This window comes from Fringilla coelebs, assembly GCF_963513975.1.
Source record: "Fringilla coelebs genome assembly, chromosome: 16".
Lineage (NCBI taxonomy): Eukaryota > Metazoa > Chordata > Aves > Passeriformes > Fringillidae > Fringilla > Fringilla coelebs.
The window spans coordinates 3,264,859-3,292,412 of record NC_140042.1 but is presented as its reverse complement, the minus strand read 5'-3'; the positions used below and the strand labels follow the sequence as shown (position 1 = coordinate 3,292,412).

General features: G+C 48.8%; 1 protein-coding gene across 1 annotated transcript; it reads right to left on the bottom strand.

Annotated features, from left to right (window-relative positions):
- Positions 1 to 144: 144 nt before the first annotated feature.
- Positions 145 to 23,866, bottom strand: FBXL18 (F-box and leucine rich repeat protein 18). The gene is made up of 5 exons (XM_084216895.1): positions 23,763 to 23,866; positions 22,949 to 23,149; positions 20,586 to 22,126; positions 17,740 to 17,958; positions 145 to 5,890 (listed from the first exon to the last, which is right to left on the bottom strand). Exons 1-5 carry the CDS (start codon positions 23,778 to 23,780, stop codon positions 5,734 to 5,736), a joined length of 2,136 nt encoding a protein of 711 aa, XP_084073021.1. The 5' UTR covers positions 23,781 to 23,866; the 3' UTR covers positions 145 to 5,733.
- Between the last annotated feature and the right edge of the window lie 3,688 nt (positions 23,867 to 27,554).

Sequence of the window (27,554 nt, the reverse complement as noted above, 5' to 3'; positions counted from 1 at the left end):
CCTGCCCGCACACACCTCACCTGGCAATGCCAAAGCCCTCCCCATCAGAGGGTGGCTCTGGGCTCCACATGGAGAGGGAAGCAGGAGGCAAGGAGACAGAGCTGGTTCCAAATGTTCCACTCTTTATTTGAAGTTTTACATGCCACCAGCATACATGAAAGTTGCACATTCAGAACTGGACTCACCACGAGGACAAAGGGCCAGATGCAAACACAAGTGTCAAACGAGCGCACGGGCGGAGGAGCCCGAACCCAGCAGCCTGCAGGGATTTGTGACCAGGCTGCCACCCTGATGGCACTTGGGGTGTCAGAAATGAACCCCCAGTTTTAGTACCACCTCCCTTTGCCATCTCCAGAGTTGTGAGCTGGGTCTTCTCTCCTAGCGTGGCACCGTTCCCCTTCGAGGAGCTAAAGAAGAATTTTTGGTAATATCTCTACCAGAATTGAGGGTGTTCAGAGACCAACTGCCCATTTAATGCTTTCCTGAATTCCCCTTTCTATCAATGCCAGCAGTTTTTACAAGGAGAAACAATTTCCACCCGCTGTTTAGAGGGAGAGACGACAGAAATAGGGACTCTTACACTGACATTTTATTTTCAAAGAAAGTTTTGATAGAAAAACATTTTCCCCAGCAGCCTTGGGCAGGGAGTTGCAGCTTCCACTTCAAAGGACAAACTTCAAAAACAAATCCAGTGTCCTAATGGTTTTGTGCTACATTACTTAATTGTCATACAGCTAATTAGCAATGCCTGATTTCACATTCTCTGTACATAGATGAAGTTCACAAAAGAAGGGGCTACTTAAAAGAATAAATAAAACAAGGCACCAGGCAGCCAGGCTCCGACAACATTAACATAAAATGTTACACTTTACTATTTAAAAAACTGAAATAAAACCCCCATCATGATTAAACCTATATTGATCTGCCTTCCTTCAGATCTCAGAGCTTTGGATCTCTGCAAGGAAGGGGGGAGAACACAACATGGCAAGCGGGGGCTTAGCCTGTGCCTCTGTGTATGTATTTCACCAGCGTGCAGCAGAGATCTTTAAAATTCTAATTATTTCCCTATCACCAAGTAAGATGGGGATCAATAGATGGTACAGACTGACCCCTTTCCTCCAGTGTCAGGGGGAAATTAAAAAAAAAGAAAGGGGAGGGCGAGCTGAGAGCGTCAGAGGTCAATGCCACAAAACAATAGATATTGATGTCTCCATTCATTTCAAACAGCGGAAAGGTCAATGCCTCCCTTGCTTCATGTTTTATGGCTGAAATCCTGCTGCTAACAGCAACAATGTTAGTAGTCAGACCTCATCCATCCTTTTTTATTATTATGATTATTTCTAACCAGGTTAGCCATTTTGAAAATTTGACGAAAGCTGGGAGCAGCAGTGGGGGGCTGGGTAGGAGGAGAAGAGGGGAAGCTGCCCTGGAAATTAATGGAAGAGATGGTTTCCATTAGTTTTCAAGTCTCCCTGTCCCCCTACCTGTGCCCCAGTTTGTTCCTCACTGCCCCCTAAAAAATGAAAAGGGCCTGAGGCAACATCCCTTCACTATTAATCATTATTCCCTGTACAACATCCCAATTGGTTTCTATGGAAATGATTCTCCTGCTGGAGTACCCTGGCTGCCTGTGCATCTCAAAGAGGCAGGAGAGCTGCAGTGGAAGGAGATTGGGCTCTGCAGCACCCAGCACAGCTCCTGCACTGCTCTCCCAGCTTTGGACACTCTGCTGGGACCAGCCAAGAGGGAACTGCAACCCCCTTAGACAAGTGAAACAACCCTCCTGCACTGGTTCACTCCACCAGTGGGAAAGCCCCAAATTTCTATAGCCCTATCCTCAAACAGCACTGCTGGAAGGAAGCACCCAGCACCTCACAGGGATGGTCCCACACTCCTGCCCACTGTCCCCCAGCTCTGAACATCCATGGGAGGGGACAGGTCCTGCTCTGCTCCCTGGGACCCCACACAGCTGGCAGAGGAGGAGGCAGGGATGGGAATTAAACCCCAGTGAGTGGGGCTGTGGCTCTGCTGCTCTCAGTGCACACCAGCCCCAGGTCTGCCCTCTGCTACCCTGTGAGCAGAACCTCACCTGGAGGGGAGGGTTCAGCACCTGGGGAGCCTCCTCTCCTTCCACAAGTGAGGAAACAGGCCAAGCCTCAGGATGTGTGCCTGGCTTCCAGAGACTCTATCCTGCCCTGCCTCCTCTCACTCCCATCTTCTCCTTCTCCCTGACAGAGAAGTGCCCACAGTCAGAGCTCTCTGGAAGAAGAGACAGTCACCACACAGCCCCTTCTCCTACAGAGCAGTGGATACACTGCCATTTCCTAAAGAGACCATGAAATCAGCTTTGCAAACAGCTGAGGAAGCAATCCTTTAACCCACCCTCCTAAGAAACCCACGGGAGCACAATGACTTAGCTCCTCTGAATTCCCCACACCAGGGTCACTCCAGACCCTCCCAGCCTGCAGGAACCAAATGCCACTTTGCCAAACAAGACTTTGGACACGAGCAGAGCAGCAAACTACATCGAGTTTTACACAAGAACAGAACTGTCCCAGAATATCCTTCTCCCACAGAACCATGGATGCTTTGGGGGTGGTCAAAGCAAAGATTTCTGCTGCAGTTCCCAAAGGTTGGAGGTCTGCTTTGGAAGGCAGCAAGGAACAGGCCAGCAGGGACTGGGATCCTGCAGAGGCACTCCCTGCAAGAAGGGCACCTTCTGGAATTGAATTCATTTGTTTTAGACTACGGACAGCAGCATCAGCAGGCTCAGAGATCACCTCCTTATATGCTCACAGATAGCAGGAGGGAGATTTCTGGAGAGATGGGGACTGAGAAAAGGAGGGGGGATTTCATATTAAATAAAATCCAGGAGCAGAACACCCCTCTGTCTGCTCCCCTCTCCTCCACTGCAGCTGCCTCCCTGAGTGCTGAGTGGGCTCCGAGTCCCATGCACTGCTCTGCTCAGAACATATGGAGCTGTGTTTAATAGCCCAGCTCTGCCAATTGGGTACTATTAGGGTGGGTTCTTTTCCCAGTGTAAATGTTGCAGAATATAAATTGTAATTAACACCGATGCCAAAATAGCACTTAGAGAAAATAAGCACATTATTAACATCTGGTGAATCCTGCCTGGAGTGCAAAAGCAACGGAAATTCTCACTCACCATAAGAGGATTTGTAGTAGAGATATCAAGCACTGGCCCGGAGTTGGGGAGCTGGGGGTGGAAGGAGATTTTAGCTCTTTATCACTATTTGGGATGTACCTTTATCACCTGTGGGTGACCTTTCCTAGCCCTGCTTATAACTGGCAGCATCATCAGGACTTGTGACCCACTTGCATGAGTACAGATGCCCAAACATCATTCCCCTGGCAAGAGAATAACAGCACTATAAAACATCCCTGGCTGCTGCTCCCATCCAGCAGCACACCAGGCAGGTGGATACGGATGTGCCAAGCCAAGTGTACAGCATGTTCCACCAGGTGACTGCAACCCCAAGAGCAAAGGTTGAACAGCAGAACCAAGCAGCAGCTGGTTTCTGCACACCACTGTCCCCCAGTCCAGGTTTTCCAGCGGAACAGGAAGAGGTGAGCTGGCAGCACTGCCAAGCTCCCGCTGATGCCACAGCTGTTTATGCAGGGGAAATCCCCGCTGAGGGTGGGAATGGCCTCACTCAACCAAACATCAGGATTCCTTCACAGGACTGAACAGGTTCCCTGAGGCATCAGAGAGCTGCCACCACACCCTCCACCTTCCCTCTGCCCTGAGGCCAGTGGCACAAGCAGGACAAAGCAACTTTGCCAGTGCTTCCAACAAGGAGGGGAAAGCAGCCTTGCAAACACCCTCTGCCCAGTCCTGCTAGTTATCCCAGGAAAAAACACGGACAAAAACCAGGCAGAGCTGAAGTGGCCTGAACTGGACAGAGCAGCAGCTCGTGCTCCTGCCAAAAAGCAATCTGATGTGCTGAAGAGAGGGAGAGAAGAGAGGGAGAAGGGGATTCAAACAGGAGTAATATGACAAGAAGTAGAAAAAACGACCTCAGGGGGGAGAGTGGGAGGGAAAACAGCGGCAGGAGCAGGGCAGCAGCTCCTCTCACTCAGCTGCATGGAGCTGAAGCTGAGGCAGAGCCTCCAACACTCGAGGAGTGCTCACAGCTCAGCTGCAGCATTCCCATGGGAGCTGGCCTCACATTCCTGCTGCCAGCTGCACTCCAGAGACTGTGCTGGCTCCCTGTCCTCAGAGGGGAAGGATGAGAGCCTCGGGAAAGACAGCAAACCACCAGGGTTGGTCTCAGCAAGGCACAGACCTGTGCTAGCAGAGCCTGGCACTTACCTGCTCTTCACTGTAACCTCTCTGAGCACAAGGGTTGTCACAGCCTGGCTCAAGATTTACACCTGTGGGACACAATTCCAGGCAGGCTCACGCGTGGCTGCCTGGAAAGCAAGGACAGAAAGTCCTCCAAGGCTGGGAGATGCATTTTGTTCTCAAATCTATCCCATCAGATCAGGCTTCCTACGAACACTGAGGGCAGAGGAGCTCTTGGGAGAGGGCATCTTGAGTAGGAAATGCTGACAAGGAGATGGGCACATCATCTTTGGACGACTCTGGGCCTCCCCAGAAAAGCAGAGCTCAACACATTCGGGATTTGGGTGAAGTCAGACAGCTCTGGTCAGCAGCTGCTTTGCAGAAGACAGACCTGGTATGCTACCAAGGAAAATTCTGCCACCCAGACTTGTAGCTCCAGGAATTTGTAACTTGGCTTTTGGTACAGCTGTCTGATGCTTTTAAAAGTGCTCAGTAAATAAGGCAATATGAAAGTGATCCAGACCACTACTGATGCCTGAGGAAGATCTGTGGAGCAGAGAAGCTGACTGAAATCACACTGTGAAAATACTTCATAACATCTCTAAAATTAGCATGAGCTCAAGGCATGGGATATAAGGACAGAACTGGAACACTACATTCCCATCTACACTGCAAGACAGACTGCATATAAATCAGATCTGAGCCTCAACTTATTCACTGTAGGCACCATCTACCCTAGGACAAGGATTTCCAGAAGAGCTGAGAACTTCTTCCACCGGACCAATGGAAACAGCACCAGCAGGAGCATACCATGGTCGAGGTGTTAATGACCTTCATTTGCTATTAAAAAATAAAGAGTCCTTGTGGTAATTCTCAGTCAAAAAAAACCCCACCTATAAATATCTGTGATTGCACGTGTGTGACTACAAATGCCTATTTGTAACACAGAAAAGATGTGATGCACTTCAATTGAGCAACACATTTTTGTGCCTCTGAGCTGGCCTAGGCTTTCTACTTTGCCAAAAACAGACTGAAGCAAAGAATGATTTCCACCAAAACCACAAAGCACACTGCCAACGTACACAGGGGCCCTTGGGACAGACACCAGGGGACACAGGGGAAAGAGCATTGTTAAGTCAGTTTCTCTTACCTTTAACTTCAGTAAAATAACAAAAACGATTCATATTAACCGCAAGGAAATACTCATCAGATTCCACAAGCCTTTGAGACAGGATTTTCAGATGCAAGCAATATCCAATAGATGTTTCCCCACTGCAAAGAACCAGCTTTTTTTTATTTTGCAATTGCACCTGGTTGAAGTGATTGTACAGCATCCAGTGAGGTGGCCAGGAGTCAAGGATGGGAAATCCAGGCCAAGAAGCTGCTCCATGGGTTCACACTGACTTGTCCTTTCCATGCTGTGGCAGTCACCACCACAAATTGGGAGGCTCCTCAGCCACTCTGCTTTTAAACAAGGTAATTTCATCCAAGTGCCTCATGGGGACATCTCTGATGACCTCTGTCAAGTCCTCGTGAAGCAGAGGGAAAATGACGACGTTTAATGCAGGGCGTTCTGCCTGGAAACTAAATCAGACACAGGTGATTAGCCAAGGAAAAATACCAGTTCTCCAGTGCAAGGGAAGGGGATGGCCTGGGCATCGATCATGCAGGATGGGGGCAAGGAAGGAGGAGGCAGGAGGGGCAGCTGGAGCTCCAGGTCTCCCACTCTTCCCTCACTGTGTCAGCAGGGAGCTCAGGCTGGGTTTGCAGCTCTTTGCAGTGAGTCTGCTAAGCTGGCACAAGCCCAAATTGCACCTAAAATCGGGAGGGAGGAAGAAGTTTTTAAAAAATTAATAAAAAATAAATCAAGACAGGTAGGTATTCTTAGAGGATCAGAGATCCCAAGAGCTCTGCCCAAGCTGGGCAAGGTGCTTAGCGATAACAATTTAAAACCACCTGCAAACCAGAGGCAAGTTGCAGAGCCATTAGGAAAATCAGGCCAGAGCAATGTCAGGCATTCCCTCGGGGTTGAGCCTGGGATTATCACTTCGGGCTGGGTTGTTCTGCATGCAGAGTCTACACTCTGCAATTAGAGCATAGGCAAGTTTAGAAAGCTCAGATGTGCAGATAAGCATTGAAGTGTGCTCACACTCACACACTGCAGCCTTCTTTTCAATCCAGGCTACGGAGCAAAGGAAGAGATTTGCACAAGTTAAAGCCATTAAACAATGTAGAAAGAACCGTACAGAAAAAGGCCAAGTGCCCACCAGCAAATACTTTACATGACAGCAACCTGTGAGGAAGAGAAATGGTGTAATTCAGTGCAACGTAACAAGAGTTCAGTCTTTTAAAGCTGGGGGGAGAGGAGGGGTAAAACTGCAGCATAATTACCCTTAAGATTTACACCTTAAGATGAAAAAGATTTGTGACTTCTAGTCCTGTGCCACCGAGGTCTTTCCTCTGAAGGGTGTGACAAGGAACAGTTCATTATCACTCACGAGGAGGCAGAGTCACACTGGCAGCACCGGTCCCTGGAGGCAGAACCAAGCTGTGTTGGGCCCAAAGAAAAGCTCTCTTCTAGACAAACTTAGACAGGTGTGTGCCTGGAAGATTCCCAGCTCATCTCTAGCTCTGAAATGGCCAGATTTCTGTCACACACTGAGGAAAGGTTGGAGATCCAGCTGCTGGAGACAGACATGAAAATCCCAGGTAGCAATGCAGCCAGCTGAAGAAAGCAACACAAGAGACTGGCATTTCCTGGGAGACTGAAAGGACATTCCCATCCACAAACGATTTGGAGCAGAGCTGCCAAAAACACAGCAGAGAAACTTCCATTCCCAGGCTAGCAGCTCAGTCTTGGTGAGTTGAACTAATTTGCCTGAACCTAAGTAGCTGCAGGAATAAGAATTTCCAGCAACAGAACTACCTGGGGCAATTTTATATCTCTCTGCATCACAGAGCTGCCCTTCATGCCTCATGCCTAAGGGCTGGCAGAAAAGGACACGGCTCCCTGAGTAGATCTGGGGACTTGTGTCAGGGCTGTGCAGCTTCTTACTTCCACAGCACTGCCCTCAAGAAATCAACCAGCAAATAACTGCTGATCTGGGAGGCAGCTGGTAAAGTCTGCAGTGAAATCACATAAAATACAGCCAAATGTCTCTTTGATAGTCCCTGCTCTGCTTCAGCTCTTCGTGTTTCTTATCCAACACCACAGTCCTGCAGAGAAAATCATGTTAATAGACCAAGTTTACTGAAGTCCAGCAAAGGAAGAAACTGCCATCTCCCCAAGGGAAAGAAACTGCTTCCTTCTTTGTATATAGACTCTCCCAAATTGGACCTGAGTGCTGCCTTCTCACCATGTACAAAACTGTAGTTTATAAGCAGCCTTTACATGTAGCTATAAAAACAAGAACCCAGACAAGTTTACATGATGAACTGCCACCGAGACAAGTGAAAAACCCCAACGCAGTAAGTGTCCCTCCTAAAGAGGCTGGGTTTATACCAGGGGTTTGAACTTGATCTTAAAATAAGAGAAAAAAAAGAAAGCTTTGTGATTTTCTCCCCCCCCCCCCAACAGGAAACTGTATGTTACTGCAAACCTTGTAAATTCCATACCCCAGCAAGTTGACGCCGGAGAATTCTTTCCATGTACAATTTGCGTGATTTAAGGAAAAAAAAAAAAATCAAATGCACATGGTTCACTATTATTCTCAGTTAAATGTGCGTGCAAAGCCTCTCCTTTAACTGCCTGTTAAAAAACACCCTGATTTTAACGAGCAGCTGTCATAATGTTAAACTGGGATTAGCAGTTCCCAAAAGCAGCCTCCCTCTGCAATCTATGCTCCTTTAGTCCTTCCCCGGAAGGCAATTCCTTTCTTCATACACCTGTCCAGGTGGGCTAGATTAAGTGAGAGGCACTTAGAGCACTACTTCGAAAGGCCCCAGGCATGGGGAGGAGATAACAAGAAGGGGAAGAGAGTGAGTTAATGAGTTGCAGAACAGCTCCTGTAATCTTCTTGAGGGTTCTTTCCTCATTCCACACCTGGATGGACTTCAAACTCCATCCACCTCTGCAAACGCACGGCTTGTAAAATTAAAACCCGAAGGACAGAGAAGGATGTTGACCCAGGGAGACAAAAGAGCTGCAGTTTCAGACATGAAGCCCTGTTTTTTTTGGTTTGGGTTTTGTTGTGTTTTTTTTTTTTTTTCCAAGGGAAAAAAGCCAAGGATATGCTTGCCTGCTCTCCCCTACAAAACCTCCAGACTAAACTCATCATTATTAATTAAATGAAAGCAAGTTTTCTAGGCAACTGACTAGCAGCCCCTTCAAAACAGATCCTTTAATCAGAAACAACCACTGGGATAACAAAGAAAACACCTCCCTCTCCTCCCCCTCCATGTGTATTTTCAGCATAACCTCTGGTCCAGCAGAATCAACACCAAACCACCAAACCAACCACCACCCAGCAGGAATTTCCACAAGGAGGTTTCTGAAGTGTCCTCATGTGGATGTGGACACAGAGCAGACCTGGCCTCAGCAGCTGGCTGGAATCATCCACAGAGCTGGGATGAAGCACACCCTGTGTCACAAATTCCTCCTGGCATCAGCATCTCTCTCTGCTCTTAGATCTTGAACTGGTTGTATGTGGAAGAAAGGGTTAATGATGCTTTGCAATTTGTCTCCAGAATTCTCCCAGAACAGGTGTGGACTGGACTCAGTAAGGTTATTTTCAAGTGAACAGCTTGGTAAATAGCCTAACACTACGCTCTCAATTACTTCCAACCACTGTGGCAGGATCCAATATGTAGGTCAGGGACAAAGTCAAAAAGAAAGAGAAAAAGTCTAAAGCAAGGCTGCACTTTGATCAGATTTCCTCGATTTTAGCAAGACAAAAGAGACCCTCCCTGGAATGCAGTTATCTCCTGGCAAACACTGACATGCCTCTCCAGAGAGGACAGTGAGTCCCCAGGAGATTTCACCTGCTGACAGATCCAAGGGGTAGCCCAAAGCCATGGGGAATCTCCCCAGCCAGCCTGGAAAGATGGATTACACCCACCCCCCTGCAACCCTCTGCACCACGGAGCCTGGAAGGTGACAGCTCTCTGCATTAGGTGCTGCTCAAACCTCCTTTACTTGTAGGGGAAGGATAAGGCATTATTTGGGGCTGAGGAATGTTCTTCCCCTTGAGATTTCCGCAGAAACCCAAGGAAAGTCCTAAGCCAAATGAGACATTTCAGCACATCCCACTTCACAGAGGCTGGCAAGCAGGACAGAGGGCACGCAAGGAGGGATAATTAAACACTGCCAACAAAAGCAGCACACAGCAGATGAAGTGAGGAAATACAGTGTATCAGGAATGGATCAAGGGCAGATCTCTGACTTCCACAAACCAAGCTGAGCTTATGGAAAAAGAAGCTCTAGAGAAGGAGAGGAAGGAAGGGAATGAGGAGAAGTTTGATTTGGGGGAACAAAGCACAGCAGGGACAGAGTAGCTGTGGATTCTGGTTGGCATAAATCTCACAAAATGCAAACCAGTCTCTGCTGCAGTCACACACCTTCTCCCCTCTCTGTTCTGACCTTCCCCACAGGCTGATGAGCTGTTTTTGGAGAGCCACAAGTTTCTCAAGAGCAGAAGTTTCACACCAACTCACTTTCTGCCCTGTATGCAGCTTTCTCACCTACATGCACAAAGCCCTGTTAATCCTCTGCCAGGCACAGCCTGTTTTTACTGGAAGACTTGCTCACACCTTGAAGTTCAAGTGTGGCATCTGTCTTGAAAGCTTCAGCCAGCATACCTGAGCCAGCCTGGAAACTCCCTTCCTGCAGCATGGCACAGAGGAATGGAGGAAGTGCCAGGGCAAGCTGGAGCAGCTGGCAGCAGCATGACCCAACACACACACACACACTCACACTTTTCTCATCTTCTCAGGGAAGGCCAGGCAAACACTTAAGATTTGTTCCACTGGCCGTGCCCTGACCTCAGTAGAAGGGAGCTGAAAATCTCTCCCCGTTTACAAGGACTGCCAAAGAAGCTTCTGCAGGAGCATCTTCCAAAAAAGATTTGGCCTCACCAAAGAAACCGTAGGTGGGATTCTCCCAGGCCCCTTTCCCTGGGAGCAGGAGAACCTCTGCCTCCCACTCGTCCCCCAGAAGCCTCTCAGGGGGGTCCAAACCCTCCCCACACTGACTCTAAAGCAGATCCATTCTCTAGTGCCATTCTCCCTTCCAGCCATGCCAGAGTGCCAGGGCTAAGCAGACTTTCTTTCCAAGCCTCAGAATTGGACTTGAAAAGTTCCCAAGGAAAGATGTTCAGATTCCTCTGGTTGCTCTTAACTCCACACAATGAGATATTTTTGCTATAAAGCGTTTTCCTTTAGGACTATCTTCCATCCCTTCATGTCTACGTAGACAAACCCACATTCTCCCACAGCTGCTGATTGTTGCACACTAAGTCCCATCCCTGCAGTCTCCAACCTGAGACCAAGGGGTGTAGATGGGACTCTGGAAATCACTCACACACATCACTGCCAACTCTCCCATTATCCTGAACGCAGCTTCTTCATTTGCCACTGCGTTGAGCCACAGGGAAGGAGCAATAACACATCAGACTCATCCCGAGCCGAGGCAAATTACATCTCTCTGCTGTGGTTTCCCTGTAAGGCATGAATGGCACTCTGCTACTTCTCCTGTGAGCTGAGGTTTGTATCAAACACGCCTGCAGACTGAGGTTCCTATGTTATTTTGCCAGCTGAACTCTGCATCACTCAAATGTGACCGGACAATTAGAGGGGGAGGGAATAAGAACCCAAAGAGCGATGCCAGAGCGCCCAGGACACGTCCTAGGGGAGTGCTCTGCCAGAGCAAGCTGAAAGTTATTTCCTAATCTCTTCCACAAATTAAAAAGCTACTGCAATAACTGCTCAATTAGATTTATTTTACTATGGAAATGCTTTAAAGCTGCAGTTAATGCTTCCGTTCAGCCTTTTACACCCTCATGAAGAGAAAGCACGACAGTGCTATTCCAATATTATTTCTCAGCCAAGAGAGAGAGGACAATCCTTGAAAGTTATTTCATGCACAAACCAATCTGCCCGCTGAGGAAGGTTTCAGAACTGAATTCCTTTCAAAACACATGAGCTGGCAGTTAGAACGAGGCATTTGGGTCAGCCACAGGAATGCATTTAAAGAAGGGGGTTTGTGAGTACCCCCAAAAGAACATAAATTAATATGGCAAACCGGGGATGGTCCCACAAGCCCTACTGGCTTGTAAAGTATTTAAACCCACCCATAAACAACATCCCTGGTAGAAGCAAAGGTGTCTGGGCCACACCTCATGCATTCAACCTTCGCCAAGCCCGCCAAGGAATCCTTGGGCAACGCAATCTGACAAGGATGCAGTTTGTTATTCAGTCTGTGACAGAATGATTCAGGGGTTTCCAAGAGCAGGAAATGAAACAGACAATGAAAGCTTGAGCAGGATGCTAATGATTCACTACACCAGCCTGGTGATACATTAAGTCCTCTGCAATCCCACTTGTGCAGGGCTGGAGCCCTCGGCACACTGGGGCTGGCGGGGTGGGATCGGCAGCCACCGCCAGCAGCTCTGGGACCAGGAAAGCCAGCAGCAGACAGGGACTTCTCCAAGGTCAGAAGGAAGACAAGGTGCTGAAGGGATGCAAAACCAGCTCGAAAATCTTGAATAAGCCCAAGGTGCTCACAGCAGCTTTTTGCAGTGTCAGTAGGACTGCAGCAGTCGGGTGGGCAGCACGGGATCGGCTGAATTCAAAGATCATCTTGCAATCACCTACTGCCTCTAGAGCCCCCTCCAACCTCTCTAAGAGTAAAAGGGATCCCCAAAAGGGATTTTATGAGCCTGAGACCACAATGAGAATCCAGGTGAGCAGAATGCTGCAGGGATATCCAGGGCAAGGGGGAATACTTAGCCCTGAGGTGAGCAAAAACTCATCTGTGATAACTCAGTCCTATGCTAAATGCCAGGAGAGGGGCTGGCTCACTCAGCACTTTCCAATACTCCATTTCAGCCCTGTGCTCCCACCTGGAAGCCCTGTTTCTGTTTCTTAATCCTAGGAGGCTGCTTCATCCCTTCAGCAAGCTCACAGCCACACAGGGCCACTGGAATCAGCAGTTTAAGAAAAAGGGAAGATCCAGCCAAGAGTTTCACATTTAAAAAGGACAATAACAAGCACAGGGAAATTTAGGTAATGCTACAGAAGATTGAACAAGAAGATCTAATTTAGGCTGAAAGCTCTTCCTAGAAAGTGGCAGGAATCTTATAATGAAAGTCACTTCAAACCAAGCAGTGCTCATGCCTGACACAGGCACAAGGCTGACTAAGTTTGTGTTTCTCTTCCTCTGAGTTTGGATCCCCAGAACAGTGAAATTGTCCTAAATAAGATAAATTCTCTGCACTTTCCAGCACTGGTTAAGCCAAGAGTGACCAAAGTCACAGAATCACAGAACTGTTTAGGGTGGAAAAGCCCCCTAAGAACAAGCCCAACCATTCCCCCAACCATGTCCCCAGGTGCCACATGCTCGTGGCTTTTAAATCCCTCCAGGGATGGAGATTCCACCACTGCCCTGGGCAGCTTTTGCCAGTGCTTGAGAGCCCTTCTGGTGAAGAAATTTTCCTAGTATCCAACCTAAGCCTTCCCTGGCACACCTTGAGGCCATTTCCTCTTGTCCTGTCCCTTGTTCCCTGACAGCAGAGCCTGACATCTCCCCGGCTGCACCCTCCCTGCCAGGGAGTTATGGAAAGGCAGAAGGATCCCCTTGAGCCTCCTTTTCTCCAGGCTTAACACCTTCAGCTCCCTCAACTTCTCCCCAGGGACTTGTGCTCCAGACCCTTCCCCAGCTCTGTTCCCTTCTCTGGACACCCTCCAGCCCATCAATGGCATTCTGAAGTGGCGGGCCCAGAGCTGGACACAGGATTCAAGGTGTGGCCTCACCTTGCTGAGCTGCCCAGGTGCTTTGCAAAGCCATTTGCTGGAGAGAGGTACCAGTGAGAACAGGGGCAGAGAGCACAGGACAGAACTGCCACGTCCCCACTCTGCCCCCACAGCTCCACAAACCCACACAGCCCCAGCCCACTCACCATCTCCCAACAGCTCTCAGACTCCAGGAGTTCACAGCAGCCCTTTTGGGAGATGTGAACAGCTGAGCCCAGCTGCCCACCCAGCACCCCAAACACACTCCAGCTGCACCATGGTTTTTCCCTTGGATTCCATTTCTATAAATCACAGCTCAACTCCACACCTTGACACTTTCACCCTTTTTTATAAAGAATCCCTAATGATGCCGTGTTCTCAGAGGTTTTTGTTTTGCTTTGGGGTTTTTAAATTTGTTTGTTTGTTTTTATTTTATTGTAGCTTTCTTGATCTTTTTCCAAGGTGTTTTTCCAAGGACTTTTCACTGGCTTGTATTGTCTGGTGCTGTAGAGTCCTTGAAATCACTACAATGATAGGAGCTATCTAAACACTTCAGCTAAAACCGACAAAATTCTAAAGGCACACAGTGGAAAATAAAAATCTGTCCTTGAAGCCAAGGGGATATTTGCCCAAGCATTTCCCATCCCCTCTTCCAGCCTGTTTTCTGATGGCAAGGAAAGCACCAGGAAAGCAACTTCTCCTGCACGATTGTGAAGTGCCTGCTAACCCCATGTAGCTGTGCTAGCCTGAAGTCATCCAAATTCCTTGCCCGCAGGATTTTTGGGGCAGAGACACACCGGCATATAAATACCATTATTTAGCATGCAGCCCGTTGGTACACGGCGGGACCTTCCGTGGGTCACAGCTCCATCTACTGACTCTTGCACAAAATAACACAGTGGAAAAGATTGGGAAAGCTCCTGGAAGGCTCAGTCCCTTGGACCTGCCTTTGGACACACGAGTCTGTGCAGGAATTTATAAACAATCCCAGCACGGCAGCTCAGCCCAAAATGGCAAAGCAAATTTACCTTTTCTGCAAAGAAGTCTTGGCACAGCAGCAAGTCTGGGGTCACACCTGAACCTCCAACCACAGGGCCTCAAATTGTGGTATTTTAGTGTTTGTGGAATTGGTGCTGCAGTGGTTTGAACAGAAGAGTTATTTAAACAGGGATAACACGTGCTTGGAGCTGAGCACTCCAGCAAAGTTTGGGTCCAAGCACAAAATGGAAAACATTGTGTTCATTGGATCTGCTGCTATCTGAAGTGTGGCAGCAGCTGAGCACCATGTGATGGGGGAAAAAAAAATGTCAATTTACACAGAAACTGAGACTAGACCAACATCACATGTGAAACCTGAGGAAGATCAGGGAAGTGGATATGGATCACTCGAGCCACATCTCCCACTCTAACCACTACACCCTTCTTATGTGCAGAGCATCTCCCTGAACCACAAAGGAGCTCCCCCCTCCCATCCACACCGAAGGAAAAAGAATAAAGAAAAACACTGCAATGATTTATCTGCCCAGAGGGAAACAATCTTTACAGTCTTCTCTACAGCTCAGAGGAGACCTTGCCCTTGCAAGCCTCCTGTTTGCTGATGAGGCTCCAGATGAGCCCTGCTCTGCTTATTGTGTTTCACTGCAAAAGAGCCAGAACTGAATCAGGGGCTTTTAATGACTCAAATACACAAATCAGTTTGTCCCAAATAGCAGCAAAATTCAACCAGAAACTGGGCACCAGAAAGCTGGACACCACAGGGTCTGGTTCAAAGGTGTCACAAGACTAAGAGGCATGAGAACAACCTCTCTTTTCAGGCCAGTGGAACAGAAATACATAACACTAACCTCCTTTTACAGTAAAAAGGGACAGTTTGAGAAGCAGTTCAGGCTTTAAGCCATTGCTGTGATGCAGCAGATTTAATTCCCAAACTCCCATCACCACACCCTGTATATTCACCATGTTCCAGTACAATTCTCAGCTGAAACCAGTCTGTTCTCCCCAGGTAGGTTCTGGATTCTTCTGTTACCCAAACCCTCCTGTGCACCCACACTTGAAAAAGGACTGCCCTGCACTAGATTGCATTTTCAAGCCCTCTCAGCTCCACCTCCTGCAGCAAACTCCAGATACATGGCCAGCCCTGGGTCCTTCTCTTTCCCACTCACATTTCTTCTCTGTTTCAGAGGCATTGGGAGAATGTGAATCACTTTGGCCCCATTTGGCTGTTCAAAACTACCTCTCATCCTAAACAACACCATCACCACAGCCCTAAAACAGGAACTCTGACCCTCAGTAGGACCTGAAGAATATGGATCAATTGCCCCAGCTCAAGAAAGGGAGCAAACAAAGGCTCGAGGTCCCTCCTCTCACCTCCTCCCTCCCACCCACACTCCCCATGTATCACACAGAGCATCCACACACATACCAAACAAATGGAAAAAAAGAAGCATAAATCCCCTCATTTCATTCTGGCACAAGGATAGATAACTTCCAACTTGCTGCCTGGTGTAAAACTTGGATTAAAGAGACACCAGCTGCACACTCTTAGAGGAAGCCATGCTGTGTGACTTGGAGCCATACCCACAGGTTTAAGCTCACACACAGATTTTACTGCACATCTCTCTGCCTTGGAGTAGCAGACAAAATGCAGTCAAGAGCAAGTCAATTCCTGACCCCATCCCAAGGCACATTTGTGCAAGGATAAGAATGGAATTGCTGGAGAAGTCACGTGGTTAAAGACTCGCTGATGGCTCATGGAAGACTCCAGGCTTTGCTTACACATCATTTTCTGTATTTTGCTTCTTCCATTTGATTACTAGAGACAGTTGCATGAGAACAGGATCTTTGTTGCTTAGGAGAGCATCTGCTCCCACTGCTTATCCTCCTCCTGAAGTCATAATCTTACATGACATCAAAATCGTTTCCAGAGCCACCAATTACAATGTCACAGAGGATTATGACTTCAGGTGTAGAATTTGCAGAAGGAGCAGATGCTCTCTTCAGCAAAAAAAAAAAAAACCTTCAAAAAACCCTGTTTTCATACAAGTGTCTTTATTAATAAAATACAAAAGAAGAAAATAAGTTTGACAGCCAGAACTGTAGCTAAATATAAAAATAGTTTTTAACATTTCCACCAGGCATCAGCTGCTCTTTAGAGAGTTCCCAGGGTTTAGATTATAAAGAGGTAGAGAATGTAGTGAGAATCAGTCCATGACAGAGGAAAAAGAGGGAGAGAAGACTGCAGAATGGTCTATTTCTGCTCAGTAAGTGGACATTAAAATTTTGGGTATCACTGCAGCAGCACCTCAGAAGGGAGGGAAAATAAAAAATGGGAACTGCAGATTTCTGGTTCTTTCCATGGATCCCCAAAGCACAACTGAAATCAACCCAGTAATGTTTTTACAGATATGAAGCCCTGTGTAAAACAAACTCAAAGAATCCTTGTCACATCACAAGGAATTTACTCAAATGTTTCCAACAATCCCCATCCCAAAGGGACAGAGTCTTTCAGAGGCAGCAGCAAACTCAGGAGCAGTTTGGTAGGGAGCTAATACAGTCACAGCCTTCTCTGGATTGGATCCACGGAAACAAGCCAAGTGTAATAAGTTAGTTTGAAGCTGGAGGAAGGCTGGGGGAGAGGAGCACCCTTTAGGATGCACTAATAACGCCGTGTGATTTGAAATTTTTATTAGAGCTTAACAGAGCACAGCAACAGTAGGTGACAAAGAAAACAGGCTGAAGGTGGGGAAATAGCCTCATAGAAAAAAAAAAGATAATAATGGAAAGTCTGCTGCATGGGAAATATTTTGTAAGATGACTGCCATTATTAGAAGATTTCCAAATGCCAAGCGTAATTAAAAGCTCTCTTTTCAAATGCAGTTCACGGCTCACACACAAACGTTTCCCACCACGTGAGCCTCAGAACGCTGCAAGGGGCCAAGCAAAATGCATTTAAGAACTGCCAAACGTGCAAAGGCAGTTTGTACCGATTCTCCCCCCTCAAGCAGCCTCCGAATCAAAAACCCTTCACGACAACCCTTTAAAGGCTTTGAATTGCGCTGCCAGGGGATTATCAGTAAGTGACATTTACAAGTGATTAGAGGACAGAGAATTATCTTAGTCACTTGTGGGAAAGGAGGAAAGCTTCAAGGTCAAATCTCTCAGTACTTAAATGTCGGCAGATGTTTTGTTTACACAAAAAGTGTCATTTGATTTATGATGGAGCTCTGCATCCAGAACTTCAACTCGGCCAGCAGAACTGCAGAGAACATGGGTGGGAATGGAATCAAGAATTCATATAATACCTTCAAATATTTCACTGATTCACTCTTATTAAAGTAAGAGGCTGGCTTATGTGCCAAACAGTTACACATTACCTATTAGCTCCTTGGAACAAGAGCTCCAAGCCATCTAAACCTTGGCAAGCCAGGGAACGGAGATAAATCTCCAACAGCTCCAGAAATCCCACATCCACCCTTTTCCGCACTCACCTCCGGACAATGGACTGCTGGAGATTTTTGCAAACGGTAAGAGACTCTCCCATAAACATGTGGCACATGATGACCTCAAGGCAGCTGGCCATGAATGACATCACTGCGTCAGACTGCAGAGTCCCGCTCCGGGAGACGATGCAAAGCCGCTGGAGAGAGGAGCAGTGACTCAGTGCCTGGAAGAACTGGGCACCCGCACAGAAGTAGGGCTGTTCCAGCCTGCAGGAATAAACAAAAACAACTCAATGGGCAATTCATGGCTGGGATGCTCTCAGAAAAGAGGGAAAGACACAGCACATTCATGGGGGACTGGAAAATGGACTGAGCAGTGCCTCCCGTCCTGAAGGACGAGGGCACAAATAGGCAGGAAAGCCCTAAACTGCAAAATTTTGGTGCCCACAGGGAGTGACCTTGGAGTAACTCTGGTTTTGCAAGTTTCCCACGAAGTATGGTGGGTAGGACAAGCAGCAGATCCATTCTGGTCTTAAAAGCACAGCCTGGCTTCTGTACCTGACTTCCACCAAGCAGGTGGTGTGGATTTAGGGACCTTCTGCTCCAGTGTACAAACACTGCCCAAACTGGTCATATCTTCAGTTTCCTGCCTGGGGAGAAGCAGGCATGAAAAATACACAGTGCACACAGGCTGATGCAGAACTGGGGCCAACACAGCGACCACAACCAGCCCTGGCAAAGGATCAGAGCTGCTGCTCTCCCACAGGAAGAACAACCATCATCAACCCAACCTTTACCTTAAACACCTGGCTCAGGGAAGAGAGACAGGATCCTCTACCACAGTGATCCAAGAGTACAATAAAACGACCCAGTGAAGCCACACCTGGCCAACAAGGGGTCTGTGTTTTACCCAGCAGCATAAGTGGATGACTCCCTCACAAAAGCCAGCCTGCAGGGAGCTGAACCTGTTTGAGACCTGTGCCACCAGGACAGTTCATCTGCTTAGTGCAGATTTACTACCAGGCTTCAGAGCACTTAGGAATCTCAGTCATTGGGTCAGGAAAGCCAAGAGCTCCAGGAAGGTTAATCCATTAGGTGATAGCAAGCTGTCGGGCCCAACCTGATCTGGGTAATCTCTGCATAGGCTTTGTAGTATGCAGGGGTATCTCAGCAACTTAATCCTGTTAATTGATAAATTCTGTTTCAGTCTCAGCTTACAACTGCTGTCCGGTGGCATTGCCTGAAGAGATCCTAAGAGCATAGCTACACTTTGGGTAATAAGTTAAAATTCATAGTAAGAGAAGGGGCAGCCTCTTCAATTTTTCAACATCACTACTGGGGCACTGTAAATTTAGGACAAAAAGCACAGAATCTGCAAGATCCAGGTTTGCAGGTGAATCTCTGGGATGCACCAGCCACACATGCAATGCCGCCCTGCACTCGCTAGATGGCAATGTTGCTTTGGAATAGCCCCTTAAACGCGTTCCTCAGCCTGGAAAACTGGGAAGGGAAAAAAGGGTGGAAAAAGCAGGGGATTAGTCAAATCTAAAGGAAGCTACGTTATCAAGAGGAAGTGCTAATTTCTACAACCATCTTAAGCCAATGTAAAACCTTAGACTTTACTCAGGGAAGAAGAGTGACAGTTTCCACCCCAATCAGTACAAGGAGACAGCCCTGCTGCAGCCCTTATTCCAGGCTCTGTGCTGCCTCCCATCTCTATCCCTCTTGGCCTCCATTTCAAAGCCTCAGGAAGCTACAGGGCCTAGGATAAGCAAAGCAGCACTGCACACCCCAACCTCCTTCCCCAGCCCTCAGCTCCTCCATGGCTATTTACTCTCCTCAAGGTTAAAGACACATTCACATAACCCAAGACCTTGAGCAACTGAATTCCCAACAGCTGCGACCCCCAGGATGAGACCAGCACACTCCTCCCCCATTATAAATGGAAAGTGGTGGAAAATGAAAACCCTCCTGAGGTGTTTCAGCCCCCCTGGCTCCCCTCACTGTTGCAGTGGATCAGGGACAGGCACACAAGCACCAGTCTGGGGTGATGAGCAGTAATTTCAGCCACAGTAACTGTGACCTTGCTGTCTCAACTGCACAGCACTTTGGAGCTTTGTGAACAAAGGGGGACAATGGGACTGACAGGTTCTGCAGTTTCACTGAAAGAGGCTGATTTTGGAAAGAAAAAAAGAAAAAACCCATCTCCCTAGAGTGATAATGTTTGTGTTCATATAGACTAGGGCCAAGGAAACCATCACAGTTTCCTTTAACAAGCACATTTTGGCTACCATGAAGCTCCTTTGTGCACTCTTTAGGATCAGACCATTGGTACGATCCTTTAAAGCCTATCAGGAGAGAAACACCAACAGGACAAACTCTAAATCTGGAATGTTTTCAGTACATTATAAAGAAAACAAATAAATAAAGAGGCAAGATTTTCATACAAACCCAAGGCAGACAAACATCTCATTGGGAAACCCAAAGAAAACTCTGCATTATCTAGACAGTGTAGGAGTCTCTTCCTTCCTGGAAATTTAAGAAGTGTGCATGTACACAAAGCCAAAAAATCAGCAAAGGCACGTAGTATTTAACCAGCCCTGACAAGCTGCTAGCTCCAAAATAAGCAGCATGCACTTTTCCTTATCTAAAAGGAAGGCAGTCACAGCACTTTTTGCTCCTAAAACACTGGTTAAAGGGCATATCCTGAGCCCTCAAGGACAACATGTAATGCCTTCCCATCCTCCACAAGTCAGGAAGGAAAAATATTCATTTTTCAAGGCATTGCATGTACTCTGGACCGGAACACTTTAAATAGTAGCCACAATAAACCACACATCACATTTCTGCAGATCCACAGACAAAATGGGAGATGTTCAAGGGCAGCCCCTCACCTGAGATCTCTCAAACACTTGCAGTGTTTCAGCATGTCCATGAGAGCAGACATATAGACCACCTGGCCCATCACGCCCAGGTTGGCCAAGGAAAGAGTCCGCAGGTGCTGGCACTGCAGCCCGATGTGGACGAGCCCAGAGCCCGTGAGAATATTTGGCAGCTGTGCTAAGGTGAGGCTCTGCAGGTAAGTCAATTGGCTAATGGCAGCCACCTCTGAATCCCCCACGCTCTGTGCCCGGACACAGGGAGGCAACGAGTTCCGAATTGCTGGCTCGTTGCGGGGCATGGCAGAGGAGAAACTGGACCCAATTATCTCCAAGGTTTCCAGAAATCTGAGGCTTCCCATCAGAGCCCAAAACACTGAAGACTCGATCTTCTGATTTGTCTGGTCCCCTGATCTCCTTGGATATGTCTGTACCCCAATCCGAACTTTCCTTCCAAACGTTTGGGGCACCAAATTAGGTGTGGTGGGAGGCTTCTTTACGCTTGCACCAACATCTGTGATGGAGCAAACTGGTAGTGCTAATGAGAGCAGGTGCTTTAGCCTGGACAGGAGCTGGCACAGGTGGTTCCCTATGCTTTCAGAGCTGTGATGGTGAGCTGCAGAGAGGTTCAGGTGTCTCAGGTTGCAGCAAGACACTACCAGGCTTTCCAAAATGCTGCTGTCAATGTCATCTTCTGCTTTCCGAAACAGGGACTCCGGGGCCAGGCAGTGAACGCAGCCACTGAGATTCAAACTGGTCAGGCTTTTAAGATCCTTCCCACCATTAATGACCCTCTGGATCAGGTGCCCACCAGATAAGGTGCATCGGCTAAAGCTGAAGTAGAAAGGGTTGTTGAACTTCAAGTGTTGCAGGAGCCCAGAGCCGTTAATCCAGGCTTTGGGCAGTTGTAAAGCATCCAGACGTACATTTCGGGCCATGGAGTCCAGCAGGTTTTTGGTGGCTCCCGTCTCTGCAAAGCTGCCGGGGGCAGAGATGAGGAAGGCGTGGAGGTTCTCAGGTGTCCGATCACTCAGCACTGCCAGGTACAGCCTGACCACCTCCTGATTGACGTAGCCAGGAGCCAGCCTGGCGTAGAAGATGCGGAGGTTCTGGTAATGGGGCACGTTGCTCTCGCCCACCATCAGCTGCCCGGAGAGCATAAGCCCCTCCCGCGAGTGATCGAGGATCTCAAAGTAGAGCAGCAGTTTCTCAAGGCTGGTGCAGCACGGCACGACCCCGTAGGAGGGCGTGTAAAGGGTTTGCTTCAGCTCCGAGACGCGGCTGAGGGTGGCTTTGCACTCACTGCTCAGCTGGCTGGCATCAAAGCCCGGGTTGACGTCGATGGCCAGGGAGCGCAGGTGCTGCAGCGAGGAGAGCATCTTGGAGAGCCGCAGGGAGGTGACGTGGCACCCGGACAGGTTCAGCTTCACCAGGTTCTTGCACCGTGTTATGTGGTCGATCGTGGAGCTGGGCAGCCAGTAGCACCCGGCCATGTTCAGCTGGTAGATCTCCTTCCCGATGTCCCTCATCAGCTGCTTCACTTTGTCTTTGTTTACCTGCACCCAAACAAAAGCACATTCAGTACGGCAGAGGTGGGGATAAGAGTGGCTGGTACTTGGATTGCGTGGCTCATCCAAAGGTTTGGGGATGGCAGCACGGCCTAAGAGTCACCACGCTGCTGGCAGATCAATCTGCCATGCTTTGGACTCTTAGGATTGCACTTCCTTTTGCATCTGCAGTTCTGCATTACAGACTGCTCAGCAGCTGAGAGTGGAAGAGAAAACCACCACAGTTTTCTACCAGCAAAGCTGTTTCAGCAGAACTGGCTATGTGCAGAAACTCAAACTGAAAGAAGAATTCTTCTTCATTCTTCTTCATTCAGCTTCCTCTTTTGGAAATGAGCATAGGGCACTTTCCTTTGCTGCACTGGCTGATACAGTTCTCATTGAATATAACACCCCTCCTTCCCAAGCTTTATTTTTGTTATAACATGCACACAATTTCTGGCTTTGCTGACTGCATGCCTGACAGCAACATGCACAAGATTTTTTTTTTGCACAACAACACGGAAAATCTATTTTGGGAAAATGGTAACTTTATGGGTATGTTTACTTTCATTTTAGCTTCCAGAAACACGGAGAAGGTAAGTTTTCACTGACAGTATTTTATATAACTAAGGGAGCTGTTAGCACAAAGCTGTTCTAACAAAGCATACTGGAAAATAAATGCTTTTATGAAACAGCTTGCTGTGTATTTTATTTCAGTTCAGGAGCAGTCTGTTTAGGCATACACACTGGAAAGTTCTACTTCTTGGCATTGTTTTTCAGAAGTCAGGTTTGTCTTAACAGGTAACAGAAGAAGCAAGCCACTCTACCCACCTTATAGTCCTTCTGAAGCAGGACTGTATGTGTTAGACTCTTGTCAAGGCAAAGTGTTGCAAGTTTCCTGCAGGTTCTCCTGACATTGAGGACCAGGTCTGTGCAAGGGACATAGCTGAGGATGTGCAGAAGGATCTCATCTGAGAACTCCATCAAGTTGACTCCATTGCTTTCCTGCTCACTCTCCTCACTTACGACCTCCTGATGGAAAAGAAAAAGAGGAAAAAGAAAAGGAGAATATGGAGGTAGTGTAGTACAAAATCATAGTACTGTCACTTGATCTTTCGCCATTGGTGAACATTTCCATTCATTCTACTTACTTTGCAACTGGAAAAGCGACTGTCCATGATCCTTTCCTAAATATAAAACAGCAATCTCTTTCTACATCCTTCCTCCAAGCGCCACCCGTTTCAATAACCTTTAGAGTTACATAACCATGCATATATACATAGAGATACGGCTATATATATCTGTTTACACATACAGACACACACCAGCACTGCAGCCCAACATCACCGCCAGCTCTTGTGCAACACACTCCCACCTTAACGGCGAGCCCAGAGCCCAAACCGGCACTAACGCCAGGGCAGCTCCCAGCCGGGGGCAGCGGGGCTGCTCCGCCTCACACCCCCGTCAGGCCCCCGGACACACCGGGCGAGGGCCATTCCGGCGCCCTCCGTGCCCCCGGGCCCGGCTCCCGCCCTGAGGGCTCCGGGCTCCCGCGGCCCCGCAGCAGCCGCTGTTACCGGCGCCCCGAGGGGCCGCTGCGGAGGGGAAGCGCGGGGCGAGCTGAGCCCCGCCAGCCCCGACTCACCTCTCCGCAGCGCAACATGGCGGCGGCCGCACGGTCCCGCTGCAGCCGCCGCCGCCGCCTGGCCGGGCCCCGCTCGCAGCGGCCGCGTCCCGGGCTCGCTCCCGCCGGTCCGGCCGCCCCACGGCGCTTCCGGCGCGGCCATGACCCGGTTCCGCGGCAGCGCCCGCCCCGCGCCGCCATCTTGAGCGCGGCGCGGCCGTGCGCGGCGCCATCTTGATGGCGGCGCCGCCATGGTGGGAGTGGCGGAGCCGTGGAGTCGGAGAACAACGGGATCGGTCACGGTGGAAAACGGCTCTGAGCTCGGCGAGTGTAATCTATCACCGAACACCACCGTGTCAACCAGAGCAGAGCACTGAGCGCCATGTCCAGGCTTTCTTGAAGCACCTCCAGGGACGGTGAGGAGGGTGCCACCCACCCAAGCACCCCCTTGCAGTATCTGACAAACTTTCCTGTGAAGAAATGCTTCCTGATGTCCGGCCTGATCCTCCCCTGGCACAGTTTAGCACCATTTCCTCTCACCCTGCCCGTTGCTCCCTGGGAGCAGAGCCCGACCCCATCTCACTACAACCTCCTCTCAGGGGTTGTGCAGAGCCAGGAGGCCCCCCCTGATCCTCCTTTTCTCCAGGCTGAGCCCCCTCCAGCTTCCTCAGCTGCTCCTGGTGCTCAAGACTCTTCCTCAGCCCCATTCCCTTCTCTGGACACTGTTCAGTGCCTCCATGGCCTTCCGGGATTGAGGCACCTGGAACTGGACAGAGCACTCGAGGTCTGGCCTCTCCAGCGGTGAGTACAGGGGCAGAATCACTGCTACAGGACACACTATAGGATACTGGAATGGTTTGGGTTGGAACTTGAAAGATTGTCTTGTTCCACCCCCTGCCATGGACAGGGACACCTTCCACTATCCCAGGTTTCTCCAAGCCCTGTTCAATGTGGCCTTGGACACTTCCAGGGATGGGGCAGCCACAGCTTCTCTGGGCACCCTGTGCCAGAGCTTCCCCACCATCGCAGGGAAGAATTTCTTCCCAATACCACCATCCTACCCTTCACTGATATGCAGAGGGCCATGCAGAATCAATCAGGGCTGCTGTGACTGCTGCTGTGACCACAGCCATCGCCCACAGCCATGTCCAAGGGGAGCAGCTAGCACCAGCAGTGTAGCTCCACATAGCTCCTATCCCAAACCTCAAGTACAGACAGGACCAGAGCGCTGGAATTTCCAGTTACGTGTATGCTTCAGGAATTTTGTTCATAGAAAATGTGTTTTAAAGATGACCCATAAAGGAAGATGAATAAGTTGCTATTTTCTTCCTGCTTGATTGTTGCCATTTAAGGCCGTGAATTACATTAAGGGTAAATTGGGGGTTTCACTTAGAAATAGCAAGTGCCTCAAGTCTTGATTATGTATTTTGCTTCTAGGCTTGTGAGAGAGCTCTGGAGTCAAAGAGGAAAACCATTTTTAGCTCTTAGATGAGAGAGAGCCTCTGCAGAGGATCTGTACCTGCTTTGTTTGTCATGTGTTTCACTTAAATAAAAGGTAATCACAAATTAAATCCGGAGGCCTTTCAGTCAAGACTGACTTGTTTGACATCTGGGAAAAACACCAACCTACCATATTTGCAGTCACCAGGGAAAGCAGAGACCAGGGTGGAGGAGACCTGCATTTCCAATGCAAATGATAAATAAAACCATCAGCGAGTCCCAAAGGCAGAGGGAAGGCCCTGCCCAGAGAGCCAGGGTGGCTGGAGCAGCTGGCGTTTAGAGTGGCCATGGGTTCCCTCCAGCCCTGGGGCGTACAGCAACCACAGAGCAGCTGACAGCCCCGAATAAGGACTGGGAACAGAGGGTGGAACTGAGGAGAAACGAGGCTTTGTAAGAGGAGCTGCATTTGGACTTGTGATCCATCAAATAAACGAGCACTGTGTCGGTGCAGGTCAGACACGGAGGTTGAACATGAGGCAGAAGTGAGCAGTAAAGGAGGAAGGAGTTGAACATCTACACTGAACTCTGGCATTTCTCTTCGCGGCCCTGGGAGGTGAAGACAGTGATAGAGGAAACCCTCCTTGCTGTGCCTCACTTCAGGAATGCTCTTCACGTGGGTAGACTTTGGTCATTTTACAACCAATACACATTTTCCTAGCCCAAACAAGGCAAGGCACCTATCATGCTGTCCCAGTCCAGAAAGGCAAACAAATTAATACCACTATCAAGGTATTTTAAAACAAAATATCTTAATGTTCAAGGCCAGTCTGTCCTGGGGATTTTATGGTTTTTTATTCTCTGAAAAGGCTTGTCTCAGTTCTCTCCTCTGATTCTTCTTAAGATTGATACACCCTGAACATCTTTCTGTCAACATGTCTAAAGCCCAGCTGGGCTGTAGCAGCCACAGCACTTGGTATGCTTGGGTGGATTGCTAGCTCCGCTGCTGGAAGTGATTCTCAATCCCTGATATGGTTTAATACTGTAAGGCCTGCTAAAGTGGATTACAGATGGGTATAATGCAAGGCAGGGCAGGCTCCAGGTCAGCAGTCCTGCAAAGAACGACTTCAGAGACCAAGGCTGCTCCTCCTCTGAGCACAGTCAATACCACAGACCCATCCCTGAATGGGTACCTTGGAATGGCCATTTTCTAAAGCTGGTGCTTTGCATCCTCCCAGGGGACTTCTGCAAGGAAGTTTAGTCTGAATGCTCTGAGATTCCCTGGGATTTTTCCACACAGCCAGCTGGCACCTCTCCTGGAGGAGCACATGCTCACTAACGAGAGAACAGGACCCTCCCCATCCAGGGACCGTTTCTGGTCAACTGTCCCTGACATAGCTGAGAGACAATGAGGCCCTTCAGGGCTAAATCCCGAGAGATGCAACCATCTCCTTTGCCAAGGACATCACTAATTCCCGGCGGTGGCTTGATTCCATAAGCAGCTCAGTGAGGTGACTTTCCAGGTCATCAGCTAATTGCAGGTGAAGTGCCAGCGACTGTCTCCAGCGGGAGGGAAAGTTGGGAACTTTTAGGGAAGAAAGGGTGTAAAACATATTTGCTCAGCTCTCTAGAGCTGAGCCATCTCTCCTGAGGCAGCTACAGGGAGGTAGGAAAGGGCTGGGTGCCTTGGAAGGATCTAGAGCCAAGTCTCACTGTCTCTGCAGCCTGAGGAATCCTGGAACAACATCATGGCTGAGCCAGACAGGGGGACACACAGCCTGGCCCACTGGTGGATTTATTAAAGCTTCTGGTCTCCCCACAACCCCTGGTTATTTGTGTGCTAGAGAAGAGGAGGAGATAGATCACTGATTATTCCCTACACAACTTCTCCTTTGAGCCTAACAAAGCCGGGACATGGCTCCTCTACTGCCCTCCCTGACAGGCCTCTCGGCATTTCCCCACCTCTGTGAAACAGTGAGGGGTGAATAGAGCCCTCTGAAACTCTATGGCAGAGAAGCTGTGCTTTAAAAATCCCCTCTTTTCCAGCACTCTACATTCTTGAGAAAACCACTCTGGTCTCCCCCGTGCTCGCTGGAGTTGGGAGCAGTGAGTAATGCTTGCAGTTGTCCCTGCCCGGCACCACATTCTTTTCTCCAGCATGTAATGGCCCAGAGGAGGGATAAATGGAGCCTTGCTGGAGCAGCCTGCAGCATGGCTGTGCATACCATGGCCTCACTCTGGACAGGCATCAGGAAGGATTGTGGAAGGCTCAGCCTCATTTTACTGAGGGGCTGGTTACCCAAAACAGCAAGTGAAATGGGAAGAAAGGAGAAAAAGCCCTGCTAAGTGTTAACTGCATACCTCTGTGGGCTATGG

What these genes read in the sequence shown, in the direction of transcription:
- FBXL18 (XM_084216895.1), bottom strand. An exon ending in TGCTTCAGAAGGACTATAAG is followed by an intron (nt 22,127 to 22,948) that starts GTGGGTAGAGTG and finishes GTTTGGGTGCAG; the next exon opens with GTAAACAAAGACAAAGTGAA. An exon ending in AAGTGTTTGAGAGATCTCAG is followed by an intron (nt 17,959 to 20,585) that starts GTGAGGGGCTGC and finishes TTATTCCTGCAG; the next exon opens with GCTGGAACAGCCCTACTTCT.